General features: G+C 38.5%; 1 protein-coding gene across 11 annotated transcripts in view; it reads right to left on the bottom strand.

Moving 5' to 3' along the window:
* The window catches only part of PLCB4 (phospholipase C beta 4), a 187,925-nt gene that overhangs the window by 37,654 nt on the left and 136,458 nt on the right, over positions 1-13,813 (bottom strand). For 8 of the 11 annotated variants that reach the window (XM_087948403.1, XM_087948448.1, XM_087948405.1 and 5 more), the window contains 10 exons: positions 13,640-13,748; positions 12,565-12,775; positions 11,901-11,994; positions 11,044-11,123; positions 10,637-10,721; positions 9,351-9,441; positions 6,598-6,693; positions 5,549-5,649; positions 3,878-3,913; positions 879-1,020 (listed from right to left, as the gene is read on the bottom strand). In XM_087948403.1, the coding sequence (XP_087804529.1) occupies positions 879-1,020; positions 3,878-3,913; positions 5,549-5,649; positions 6,598-6,693; positions 9,351-9,441; positions 10,637-10,721; positions 11,044-11,123; positions 11,901-11,994; positions 12,565-12,775; positions 13,640-13,748 (1,045 nt within the window). The remainder of the gene's footprint in view (positions 1-878; positions 1,021-3,877; positions 3,914-5,548; positions 5,650-6,597; positions 6,694-9,350; positions 9,442-10,636; positions 10,722-11,043; positions 11,124-11,900; positions 11,995-12,564; positions 12,776-13,639; positions 13,749-13,813) is intronic. The other 3 variants (XM_087948439.1, XM_087948450.1, XM_087948444.1) reach the window with 1 other exon arrangement.

Raw genomic sequence — 13,813 nt, 5'->3', positions numbered from 1 at the left:
CCCAGAAGCTCAAGGAAAGCCTCTGCAGCCTTGGGAGGCCGAAAAACAGGCCTTCCAGAAATACCAGAAGGGCCAAAATGGGCCCATTTTCAGCCTCCTGAGGCCCCAGAGTCTTCCCTTGAGCCTCCGGGAGGGCGAAAACGGCCTCCCCCGGGCTCCAGAGGCCCTCCACAGACTACAAATGGACACTGCTGGTATTTCCAGAAGGCCCGTTTTTCGGCCTCCCGAGGCTGCAGAGGCTTCCCTCGAGTCTCTGGGAGGGCAAAAACGGCCTCAAACGGTGTGCAGGTAAGGGGGCAGGGGGAATGTTGCGTGTGTGTGTGTGTGTGTGGAGGGGCTGGGCGCATTGCATTGTGGGTGCTGGCACGCGCACACTTTCAGCACATCACAACAAAAAGGTATGCCATCACTGATATACAGTAATGAAGAAGAACACAGGTAGCCCCTCGACTTACAACAGTGACCATTTGAAGTTACAACAGTGCTGAAGAAAGTGACTTATGACTTTTTTCACACTTATGACTGTTGCAGCATCTCTGTAGTCATATGATCAACGTTCAGATGCTTGGCAACTGACTCATGTTTATGACGGTCGCAGTGTCCCAGGGTCATGCGGTCACCTTTTGCGACCTCCTGACAAGCAAAGTCAATGGGGAAGCCATATTCACTTAACAACCATGTTACTAACTCAACAACTGTGGTGATTCACTTAAGAACAGGAGCAAGAAGCGTTGTAAAATGGGACAAAACTCACTTAACAAATGTTCCACTTGAGCAGCAGAAATTTTGGGTTCAATTGAGGATTACCTGTAAAAATAACTACTGGTATAGCAATGGGGGGGAGGGAACCCAATTTTTAAAAAATCTTTTCAAGTTACCTTCTGCTACACTGAAACCCTGAAATTTAACAGGCTGAGCGTAGTTGATCAATGTTGATAAGTACGGGTGTATATTGGTTGTGGCACCGACATATTTATAAGAAGCCATCCATGCTTGTTCATCTTCTGCAGTTATCCCGCCCTGAAAGTATATTGAAACAAACACATCCATTGGTGGTAGCATCTCTGGGTTCAAGTGGGAATGATTGGAAAGAAGAGGCAGCCAGAAAGAGAATGGCATAGAAGAACCCTACTTTATTTTTTATTTTTTTGACAGTGCATGCACATGTTTACCTGTAATGAAGAAAGAAATGGGTTGAGTGTTCAAATAAATATACTATTGTGTAGGGTAACATGATTTTTTTTTTAAACGATCGGCAACATTTATTATTATGCATCCTTGACATGCTTGATAAAGCAAAAAAGAGGAAAAGATGGAGCATAACTCTCAGGAGAAGAAAGAGACAATGTTAACTAATGACGCATTTTTAAAACGCAGATCGGCATTTGATTAAGTCTACTTTTAATTTTAATTAGGAGAAGAAAAAACTAGTGAAGAAGCCTCAGAAATACCGAAACAGGCTTAAACTGGAACGTCCTCTGCAATTTTGCCTCTATTTATGCAGCAGGACATTACTACTTGGGCACATATTCCAGGGAAGCATATGCTTTCCCATAAGACAATGCTTTCTTCCAGCCAAGAATATGGAACGCTGGCCATTCTTTTCTGGCTCATTCTTTAAGACTATTACCCCTGGCATCCAATGGTGGCCACATCCTCTTTTCCTTCTCCCCCTCCTCCTCCTCCTCAGATTAGGGGAATAGAGAAAAGCACAGAAACCATGATCTACCACTTTCCACCTTCAACCAGCTTGAACAAAGAGAAATAGAAGGGCACATGCCCTATGCTTCGTCTAAGACAGCCTTCTTCAGCAAGCTTCTTCAAGTCTCCCAAGTGTGAGGACTTCAACTCTCAGAATTCTCCAGATATTTTCAGAGATTCTGCATGTATCCAAAGAAATCTATATAATAGTGGCTTTTTACCACCAAAATAGTAGAGGAGGTTCTACTTTCACTCTCCCAAGAGTTATTACTCTATATTCTGAAGAACAATTGCCGTTTGCTTCCTATGATAATGAAAGAGGACACTTTCTCCATTCATGAAAGTATAGCTGGATTTATACAGCAGAATTCCAAACAATGGGTAGAGCGGGTATAAGCAAGATATTAACACAGCAAGAACAGGAGCAGTGTCAATATCTAGCTTATATTAGCAATAGCACTAAGATTTCTATATCGATTCACAGTGCTTTACAGCCCTCTCTAAGCAGTTTACAGAGTCAGCCTATTGCCCCCAACAATCTGAGTCCATATTTTACCCACCTCGGAAGGATGGAAGGCTGAGCCAGCCTTGAGCCTGGTGAGATTCGATCTGCCAAATTGTAGGCAGCCAGCAGGCAGCCTAAGTATTCTAACCACGGCACCACCACAGCTCAATTATAGGTATATTACAATGTAATATACAAAGCTTCATATCTTGGCTTACACGGGTTGAAGTCCAGAATTCTAGCAACTCGCAAATGTAACTTTACAGATGTTTGCATAAGTATTTGCAGAAATGTTCAGGTTATGTAATCATCCAGGAGGAGCTGATTCTTTTGCATATGCAAGAGGTGATGTAACTTCATTTTTTTAAAATCATGCAAGGAATGAGAGAAACTCAGAAGATAGGCATTGATTTCCTCATATGAATCAGTACATCTGAATCCAGTTGACTGATCCAATTAAAGTTAATTGCTAGCAAAAAAATAGAAGGCAATCTCCATAGACAACTTTAATTTTGTAAGATGTCCAGAACCGTGGCATACTGTATATAGATCAGCAACTATATAAATTTAATCATCAATAAATACTGTTAACTTGCCCATTTCATAATTCAAAGATGGAAACAATTTGGAAGCTTTTTCTTATGTTCTTCAGATAAAGCAGCAAAAATTGTGTCTCCAATTCACTCTCCCTCCCCCAATTACAATTTTAATAGTCTAAAACTTTGCCTTCCTTTCCTTAATAAAATATATTTTCAAAAAATATCATAAAGTTGCTATTGAATATTTTTATAGTTGCCCAGAGATAATAAATGAGTAGCAAATGAGAACTCTATCCTCTGTCAGAAGAATAATTACATACATGTGATATTTTTATTGCAAGGGAACAGATAGTGATCAAAGCTCATAAAACAAACTGAAATCTGTTCATCAGCCCATATTCTTCTAGGTAGGTGAAATATACAGTGAAAAAGCAAGCTTTCACATTTTTATATCACAGTTTTTCCAGCTACTTCTCCTGGTTCACAATCAGGTATCTGCATGCCTTTATGCCCCTTGAAGTGATACAAATCCAGACCGCAGAAGGTCAGTGTTTTCTTACAAAACAAGGACAATAATGCTGGCCTATTACTAGGCTAGTTAAAGGACGCCAGAGTTGTAAACTCAACCATCTCTGTAAAACAGGCACCACTCCATAAAAGAGGGGGAGAAATAAGCCCAGGAGTCAAAATGTTGGAAGAGAAGACAAATATGGAAAAGAGGGAAATATTGGAGTGGGGGGGGAGAGATCCAAGTGAAGCATTTTCAGAAGAACATTTTGCATGCAATCCCACCCAAAGGAAAAGAAAAATAATGCAAAAGAAGAAGGGAACATGGAGAAATGAAAGGGGAGCCAGACTGACTGATTGCTGTATGTCTATGTAGACGCCTAAATAGCTGAGAGACCAAACTCATGCAGGCCTTCCATCATCCAGGCACCTTTTATGTTGGAATGCAGGTAAGGGCAGGTATTACAAGTTTGTCTACTCTCTAAAGAAAAAGATACTGGATCCTTAATACTAGCTAAATAAAGAGGTAATGATGCAGCACATTAAAAATACAGTTTACAAAGCAGTTTTATTAAAAACAGAAAACTAAAAATGCAGAAGCTATGAAAAATATCTCATGGGTCACCTTTTTATTGTTTTCTTGTTCAGAATCGTCCACAGCCTATATGGGGAAAAATATAGATATTATCCAAAGTGGTTGCAAAATCACACACTCAAAACTCAAATGCGAAGAGAAGGAATACTTTGGGCAGGTCTGTTAAATATATCCTTTCCATTGTTTGTATGCAGTTTCCGGTTTCTATAGAAAAACAACATGGTTGAAGACTGAAGACCTTCTGATCAGAAAGGAGGGGGAAAAAAGGAAGTCCTTGATCAGGAGTTATAATGTGGTTAGGAGTCCAGTCTGGATAATGGATTTGAAACAAATGAACTAAAGTTGCTCAGTGATTATTTTAAAAGACCTGTTACTGGGTGGGTGAGGGAATCTTGTTTGCTCAGGGAACTGGTTTACTGAATTCATACCCCATGTAATCAATTTTCATGATTCTAAAACTGTTCAATATTGAGTGCAGCACTTTGAGTAAATGGATATTGAACATACATACAATTCTATCTTTGATATTAACAGTGAAAAACCTGGGGTAACACTGCAAGATGCTTTTTTGCTTACCTACCACATAATTGGATTCTGAAAGCAAACCAGTCAGCCCAGATTACAATGAAACACATAGTGACTAAATGGAGGGAAGTAGCTCATTAAGTAACTAGAAACATACTATGACATAAGGGGGATCTTAATTATATCAAAGTTGAAATTCCAGAGGAAACAAGAAAAAGCAACTGAGATATCAGAACTTTTGAACCAGCAACCCAAGAGGGTTTTAAAAAAAAAGCTGGAAAAAAGCCAGCTGGCAACAAGAAAATATTCTGCTTGGACAGCTCCCCAGATAAAACTTAGTAAACATCTATATAAGAAGGAAGACGGCAGAATTCCAGCAGGAGCAAAGTTATAAAGTGGTTCAGAATTAAAATGTTTTCCTGGGCAAGCAGAATTTGATGTGTTTGTGTTGGAATACTGTTAACAAAGAGCATTCTACAAGGGGAAAAAAATAAGATACCCCATGGAATGTTCTGTTAACAAAGAATCTCTGGTCCTTAGATGGAAGAGGAAGCTGTCCCAGTCTCAGACAGAATTATTACTTCTTCTTTCTTCCAGTCTTCTATATAGTCTCCTATTATTAGCTCAAATTTGGCCCTTTAGATTGTTTCTTTTGCTATTTTTCAGACACTTGCTTTTTAGGGTCTAGGACAACTTGCTGCAGCCAACATGCTATGGTCAACTCACCGCCAACTCACCAGGGACAAAGGTGAGTGGTCCCATTCCCTGCTTTTTACTACTCCCAATATCAGTGAGAAATTATTCCCTACTCAAGAGACAATAAACTCCTAGCACTTTATTCCTTCACCAGCAACTATCAAAGAAGAAAGACCACGTCTTGCCTTTGTAACTTTAATTCAAATTATATGTATAATATCTTCTGGTACTGACATGCAGCCTTTTATTGAGAAAACAATAATAGGTAACTTATGATTTGGGATGCTCTGCATGGTATTTTCTGGGGACCAACTCCTGATATATCAGAATATAATATAACTTGGATAAATCTACACTGCTTGTTATTTAAAATTAAGTTCTGAAATGTCATACACATTTTTTAATTTGTGTATTGTGGGTCTTGTTCTCTTGGCTGTCTCTACCCTTTTAATTAAATATATGTGGAAAAAGCTGCCTTACCTTTTTAATGTGGTTAGCTACAGATTCTTTTTGGCTCAAGTCATCTGCAGAAAGCTCACTTCCAAATTTATACTCTGGATGTGCTTCCTCTTCTTGCTCCCCTGTGTAGCAATAAAGTACAAAAGGGAATAAAATGATCAAAAAACTACCAAAACAAAAAACAAAACAAAACCAAGGAGTAAACCAAAAATATCAAACCAAAGGCAACAGAAAGGTTCCTTAACTATTAGCTTTCATTAAGGGAGATCATGTTCCACTTCGTGCATTCTAATCCAATGACAGTTAAAACATGATTTAACCTTCCGTATTAAAGGTTCATTTCTCCCATAGCTCTTCATATATTAACCACCCATAATTAGTTTGCTAACTGATAGATGACAAGGAGGTAGAGAATAATTCATAGGAAGACAGATGGTATACTGTTCACTAAGGGCTTGGCAACTGGATGAATCCCAGTTTTATTTTGTTTTCTAATGTTAAATTTCAGTTGTCCCATTCATAACTTACTTTAAAGCCAATTCCCTACTTTTCACAAACAGTTTCCCTCCCTTCAATTCATCCGCTCTCAACCTATCTAGCTTGAAAACCACTATGTTCAGTTGTAATTTATCAAACATGAAGCCGAGAAGGGGATCAAGGGCTACAGAAAAAGCTTTGGGAGGCACTGGGGTATGTTACAGATGTTGACCCTTATTACAGCCTGTACTTCCAGGACATAATCTTAAATTCAGAACCCAAAGATAAATGTATAAGTGACTGCTATAAGAAAACAATAAATATAAGCTGTCAAGTTAAAGGGCTCATTCTAAAGCTGGGATGGGGAATGGTGACCCTTTTATGACTTGTGGACTTCAACTCCCAGAATTCCTGAGCCAGCTGTCCTATGCTGGCTCAGGAATTCTGGAAATTGGAATCTACAAGTCATAAAGGGGCTATCATTCCCTATTCATTCTAAGGCCACAAATCTAGCATGGGATCACCTGATACACTGCAAACATCAGCAAGACAAACTGAAAAATATGACAAGTTTTAAAAAAAAATCACTTTACCACATTCTATCTCCTCTTCATTATCATCTTCCAAGATGCTGACAGGAGCAGCCGTTTCACCAGCTTCCATCATACTTTTCAAAGTTTCAAGCTGTTCTATTTAAAAGAAACATGTGTACACATCCATACAAAAAAGTAAACCCACAATTTTATGATCTAATTATGGAAAATAATTCAGGTAAGGCTTGGTTTAGAAGGATTGCATAAGAACTGAATTCCAATGTATTCCATAACAGGATCAATATTTCTCATTACTGGTATTGGAATAATATCGTATGTTACTGCATTCAAAATTACTGCCACATGACTAATCACAAAAATGTACATATACAAGAAGAAATGGATGTGTATGGCAATATGATCCCTTCTTAACTGGGTTACAAGGTCCTGTAACATATAATTGTATTATTTTTTGCTTGATAGCATTGCACAGACATAGCAATTCCCTAATGGCAGAAACCAGATATAGCAGGGGTGTCAAACACAAGGCCTGCGGGCCGGATCCTACAAAATGTAAGGGGCCAACCCACGTCGCTTCAGCCCCGTCTATCCAATGCAAAGAGGAAACATTGGCCAGCGTGGCTTTGGCCTGGTCTACCCAATGCAAAGAGGAAACATGCCAGAAGTTTGGGGAGTGGCGTCAAGCTGGCCACGCCATCCATTTGGCCACACCCACCCAGTCAGCCACGCCCACCCATCCCCCCCCCCCGAGGTCGACCACAGCCCTGATGCAGCCCTCAATGAAATTGAGTGAGACACCCCTGAGATGTATGTTTTTATGGTCAAAATGACTTTTATACCTATAAATTGGGGCCATCCTAAGAATCAAAGGTCAAGAGGAGTATTAATAAACTTAGCTGGTTTTAATTAATGTTATAATCAGTATAGCCAATTCACAGGTGTGCAGGATTGCAATCCTTCTACAAAACATAATGACTTACTATAGACTAGAAGCAGAAAGTTCTACTCCTCTCTCAGGCACGAAATCCAGCTAGGTGGCCTTGGGTCACTCACTTTTTCTCAGCCCAAACCTGCAATAGGTTCTCTCAGCCCAAAGCTGAGACAGTTGGCTGAGAAACAAAGCCCTTTGTTGCAAAGACCCACTGATAAGCTTTAGTGTAAGAACTGCAATCATAGAGTACGGTTAGTCCTTGAACTATTCGTTTAATGATTGTTCAAAGTTACAATGGCACTAAAAAAGTGACATGACTATTTTTCACACTTTATTTTAAAAGTTGACAATGCGTTAACTGAATGGCCAATTCATCTAACAGTATTAGAAGGTCAGTGTTTTCTTACAGGCCTAGAGATATGCTTTTTTTGTGATGGCACCTATACCATGGAGCAGCGTTCCCCTAAGAACTGGAGGCTCTTTTGTCCTCCAATGAAGACCTGGCTTTTCCCCAAATGTCAGGCCAAGATGCTAGATGAGTTCAGTATAAGTATGGTTTGTGGTTTGAGTTTGTTATTTCAGTCTCTGTATGTTGTGGCCTGCCGGTGGCTGGCAGAACTGGCAGCAGAGTCGGATAGTAGTGAGGAGGTTGGGGAGCAGCCCAGGCCATTCATGGAGAGGAAGGCTGAGGAAGGCTCAGATGAGGGCTCTACATCCGAGGCAGAGATGGGGCCAGGGCAGGCTGGCAGTCATCAGCTGCCTTCGGGCTCAGACAGTAATGAGGCGGGAAAGCTGGAACCGGTTCCCAGCCTGCGCATGCGCAGAACTGCCAAAAGGAAGACACAATTAAGAACTCAGGTCAATGTGGGAGTAAGACCACAGGTGGACGATGAATGGCCCCTCTTATCAGGATTAAAAGAGAAGCAAAAGGGAGGGGGCTTTTGCAGGAAACAACTCGCTCATTCGTTCATTCCAGCCTTGTGAAGATTTGTCTGTATAACCCAGCCCTTCCCTGTCAGCACTGAGTGTGGAATTTTACCAGGCAGCATTCCAGGATTGATAAAGGTCTGAGCTAATTAGTATATCTTCGCAAGACTGTTTGCCAAGTCATTAGCTGACTGAATGAAATAAATTCACATTAATGTAATAAAAGAGGTTTTTGTCGGGACTCAGAATTGACTTAGTGCTTTTTGGGGAGGCCTAGGACAGAACACTGTATTATTATTATTATGTCGGGGTGTTTAGGCCAGCCCTGTCATTAGGCCAGGTAAAGCAGCCATCTCAGATAAAAGATGCCAGAAGACAATGGTGGATCTCCCAGAGCTTTACTGAGCTTTCACACCACTACTGGATATAATGCCTGCCTTCTGCTACATAAGCAATTATTGCTCTCAAATACAGTACAGAAATACCCTACCACCAATGTTGAAATAAGTGTCAAGAGTGTTTGCTTTGTTTATGGAAGTTTTAATTTAGTGCACTAAAGTAAATTGGATTTTCGCCAATGAGAGTTATGTATGTAAGATGGGCAGGCATATACATTTTATAAATATACAAATAGGCTACAGCAACTTTCCTCTAGAGGAATTGGGATTCTAACTTTCAACCTTGCCAATAAGCATAATGATCACATTTACTAAAAGCAAAGACACCTCGATACATCTAGTGATAGTAAGGTAAAAGCAAAAACTTTGACCCTAAAATGTAGGATTCTCTGAAAGATGCCCTTTCAAGATTTCACAAATAGTTCGCAGTGCAGCGAAGTGCTATTATTAGAAAACAATGGAGGTTACCAGTGCACAATTTAAGCAGTAGTGCTTTTTCATTTAGACATTATGTGTTTTAAATGCACTTGACTTACTTTTTTCCACCTCTGGCTTCAACCTTTTGTTTTTAATAAGAATCTTTTTTCTTAGATCAATTGGAGCGGGCAAGGGCCTTCCTGGTTCGAGCTGAAAGGCAAAAAAAAAAAAAAAAAAAAGGCATAATTAGGAAATACGCTCCCTGCTGCCTTTTGTTCCTGCTTTCCTCACAGTTATTATGGTGGTGGCAATTATGCACACATGGAGACACCTAAAGGAAGAACAGTCATTTGTGACTTGCAGAATGCCTGTTAGAAATACATTCCTCCCTTTAAAACTGGATATTGTAAGACACCTAGGAAATTATCTTCTTGCATTTGACAACTTAGGTTTATTATACTTCAGGTCTCAGGTACACCCTAGCAGTTTTCCAAATGACTAACTAAAATAAAACTGCTTTGAATTAAAAATGCATAAATAAAATAAAAACTTTGGGAATTTTTTGGATTAGGTTGCATCCAGTCTTGGCTAAGTGCCGGAGGTTTTAGCACTTAAGTATCATGTGGATCAATCACAGGCATTCCCACAAACAAACACTTAAAGAAGTGAAAATAAGGCATTTTTTTGCTGTTTATTTTAGTTGATGCTATAACTGAATGCCTCAAAAATGTGTGTGAATATGTGACAACATATTAAGCAATGAACAAAACTGCATATATGAGGCAAAATATGCAAAAATGTATGTTTTAAATGAAATTTGCCCTTCTGCACGAACTTCCTTCTAAAAAATTGCAAAGCATTGGAAAAACAGAACAGAATACTTTTAAGATGGGAAAAGTGAGAAATTTGGAAAAATCAAACTAGAAAGATTTATTAAGGTCTATGAGAAAGGATAAACTTACAATAACTACCAGTGAAAACATACAGAGGACATGCTTGCCCTCCCCACCTGCGTCAAAACTGGGTTTTGAACATTACACAGGAAGAGATAGTCTGCTTTAAAATACCACTGATAATTGAAAAACACGTGTAAAAATAGGTATTCCCTGAAGCACTTTTTTATAACGAGGGCTTCTATAAATATCTAGGAATGATGAGTTTCAAATATGAAATGCTGACAAAGCAAAGGAGTTTGGGTTATGAAACAGTAGATGTCACCTGAAATCTGATCAGAAAATCAGAAACTCTGAGCTCTGCCAATAAACCCCACCAGCAATAGAATTCAAAGTCTCTCTCATGCCAAATGATATGTTACCCAGTCACTGTGAGTGTATCACTCTTACCGTCAAATTTCCAAACATTTCCACAAGAATACTTAAACATAACAGTTGGAAGAGACTCTTACTGGATGTGTTTCTAGTGGATGCTTTAAGAGAAGATCTCCAAAAATATCTTCACAGTATTTTGACATTTTGTATTGTTGGTATTTGCTGGAAAAGAAGTAGTATTGTTAATCAATCAAAAATATAAAACTGAACAGAAATTAAAATACGTAATGTCTTTCAACTGCATTAGATTTTTATCACATTACAATTTAAAAGTTATATGTTTTATACAGTTCACAGTTATATGGTAAAACAAGTTACACAACCTTTTTTAATGGCAGAAAAAAGTTAAGAGTGAGTTCAAATTTATCAGTGACTAGAACTACTTTATTAGTAATTGTGTTCCTTCTTCGAATTTTAACATAAGTTCCCTTTCTCTTCACCAATTAAATACAGTATAAAAGATCTTTATCACTTCATAACATACCTGCAGTGATTTTCAAAGGACAAGATGACAGGATATTCAGATGTTACAAAGGCTGTTTCCTTAATGGCTTGAATCACATCCTTTAAAAATACAGCAAAGTAGTTTTGTGTACATTCAAAATAAATTCAGCTGCATTCTTGAGCGTAGCAAAAAACAGGAGAAATGCCTCATTCAACATGAACATGCACATATAGTACAAACGTTTAGAGGGAAAGTAAGAGCTTAATCTTTTCGCTGGTGCTCTGCATCATAAAAACTGGGTGTCATGTTTCCCAAAATTCTCCATATTTCTGAACGTGGTTGAGGTATGGTGTTCAGGCCAGCCCTGTCATTAGGCCAGGGAAAGCAGCCATCTCAGATAAAAGATGCCAGAAGACCATGGTGGATCTCCCAGAGCTTTACTGAGCTTTCACACCACTACTTGATTTAATGCCTGCCTTCTGCTACATAAGCAATTGTTGCTCTCAAATACAGTACGGAAATATACTACCACCAATGTTGAAATAAGTGTCAAGAGGCAAGACATCTGAATATTCAATATGAAATATGGAGAAAGCAGATGATGGCATGTCACTAATGTTTTGATCCATATTGGCCTACCTAGGCTAAATATTTCTTATTCGTAGAAGGTGTTTTTATCTTCCTTTTTCATTGACAAGCAAGAATAATGTCAAACCTAACAGAACCGCAATGAATTTTACACTGTAGAACAAATAATATTTCAAACATGAGCAATGTTATCATGGGGGAGCAAGAGAAGATTTAGCCTGGATTTTAAAAAAATATTGAAGAGGATGTTTGCAGCTGAATCTGTGACAATTCTACAAGAAAATAAAAATCACGTAGGAAATGGTTACCTTGAAGAGAATATCTGTACACATGGCCTTTCCATGTGTTATTATTGGTTCTTGATCTTCACCTTTTCCATCCCAGCAGTCAAGTTCAATACACCTAGAAGTCAAAGAGAAAGAAAGATGGAAGAGAGTAGTCACAGCAGTCAAGAACAATATAGTTCCATTCTAATTATTGGTAAACACTCATTTTAAATATGCTATAATTTTGCACATCATCTGAAAGAAAAGGATTAAGAAATGCAAATCTATTTTCTTAGCTGGACTTGCAATTTCATCAGACTTACTTCTGCAGAAATTAAAATAGTTTATATGTACATAAATGAAATACATGTTACCCCATTATAACTTATTATTTGCTGGCAATCTGTAATCAAAGGAATCAGTATTCAGATTGCTTTTTTTAAAAAACCCAATCTTTATTGTGCTTTTTTTGTCCCATAATTTCTTTCAAGATATTGAGACATATTTCTAGAAACCCTATTAATAGGTTTTCAACATTTATACTGAATGTGTTAAATATGTGTGTATGTTTACAGACATATACTTATACATATAGGCGTGCAGATTCCCTCACCCATCAAATCTGATGGCAAATTAAATTTATTGAATTGAGAATTTTAGCCTCCCTTGATAATATTCACTTAAGCCACCACCAGGCACATCTCACCTGCATCCAGCCAAGAGGACTTGTCTGTACATCTCTACTGATGACTTTCCACCAAACTGCCTTCCTGTGAGATATGTGTTGTGGGAAGAGCTAATAAAATAGTGAGCCAGAGGGTGTTCCATTTCTTGATAGAGCTCTAAACGGTCTAGGAAGACAGGAGCATTCTCATCTGACATTAAGTACCTACAAAACCCATCACTTGACATGGCACCTGAAATGAACAATACACATTGTTAGAATGCAGGCTTTATCATTATTCTAAAGTTGGGCTCCTTGTTCATTCCGTTAATCTGAGATGGCAATTTGATGAGGAAGACAAGCGGAGGGTTTCTTGATTCCTGGTTGTGTTATAAAGGGTACCCAGCCTTTCCTTGAAATAGAACCAGATTCTAAAAGAGAGTTACTCAAAAACAGATTTCCCATTTAAAGAGGCAAGATACATATAGGACGCCCCAGGATTATGGGACGAACCGGTCCATCTCCATTTGCCTCTATTTCTAAGGGAAAAACCCCTAGCCAAGAAATGTTTGATCAGTTATAGAAATAAAAGACAGTTTGGAAATCAAATCAATCTATCCCTTTGCTTAAGAGGGTTATCTGCAATACAGGATGAAACTACTGTTTAGCATCACAAGCCATTTAGAACTTTAAAGGTTAGAGCTAGACCAGCACTTTATATGGAGATTGGAAACACGGTATACCGACAGTCAGTGAAGGCAGCAAAACAATAGCCTAATTGAATGCATCACAGACACTTTTGAAAGATGGACAAAGTATATTGTGTTTCTCAACCTTGGCAACTTCAAGACATGTGGCTGGTTGGGGAATTGAAGTCCACGCAAACACCCTGAAGTATAGCAATAGCTCATACACCATTCTACAGTGCTTTACAGCACTCTATGAGCAGTTTGAAATATAAGCATATTGCTCCAACAAACTGGGTCCTCATTTTACAATGTTATCTCCAATGAAACAACAGTTAAGATGGCCTATGTACTGAGTACATAGGATGTACTGACAACAAGCAAGTTGAACTTTTTAACAGAAATGATTGACATCCACATCTTCTTTTTACCTTTCTTTTTCAAATCTTCATCTGGTTCATATATTTCAATTATCTGCATCGCTCTTTTAGGATCAAAGAATGGAAATAAAATTTCATTCAGCCGAGGATCTCGTTGATGCTAAGGTAAGAAAAAACAAGACTGATGAAAATTACTACATGCTGCTTTGTTTCTACAAATCCTTC

The sequence above is a fragment of the Notechis scutatus genome, chromosome 1 (genome assembly GCF_049901735.1).
Source record: "Notechis scutatus isolate UNSWTSFEM ecotype Mainland chromosome 1, rNotScu1.2, whole genome shotgun sequence".
NCBI lineage: Eukaryota > Metazoa > Chordata > Lepidosauria > Squamata > Elapidae > Notechis > Notechis scutatus.
Note: the sequence above shows the minus strand (reverse complement) of the source record. Positions and strands in the feature narration are given on the sequence as shown.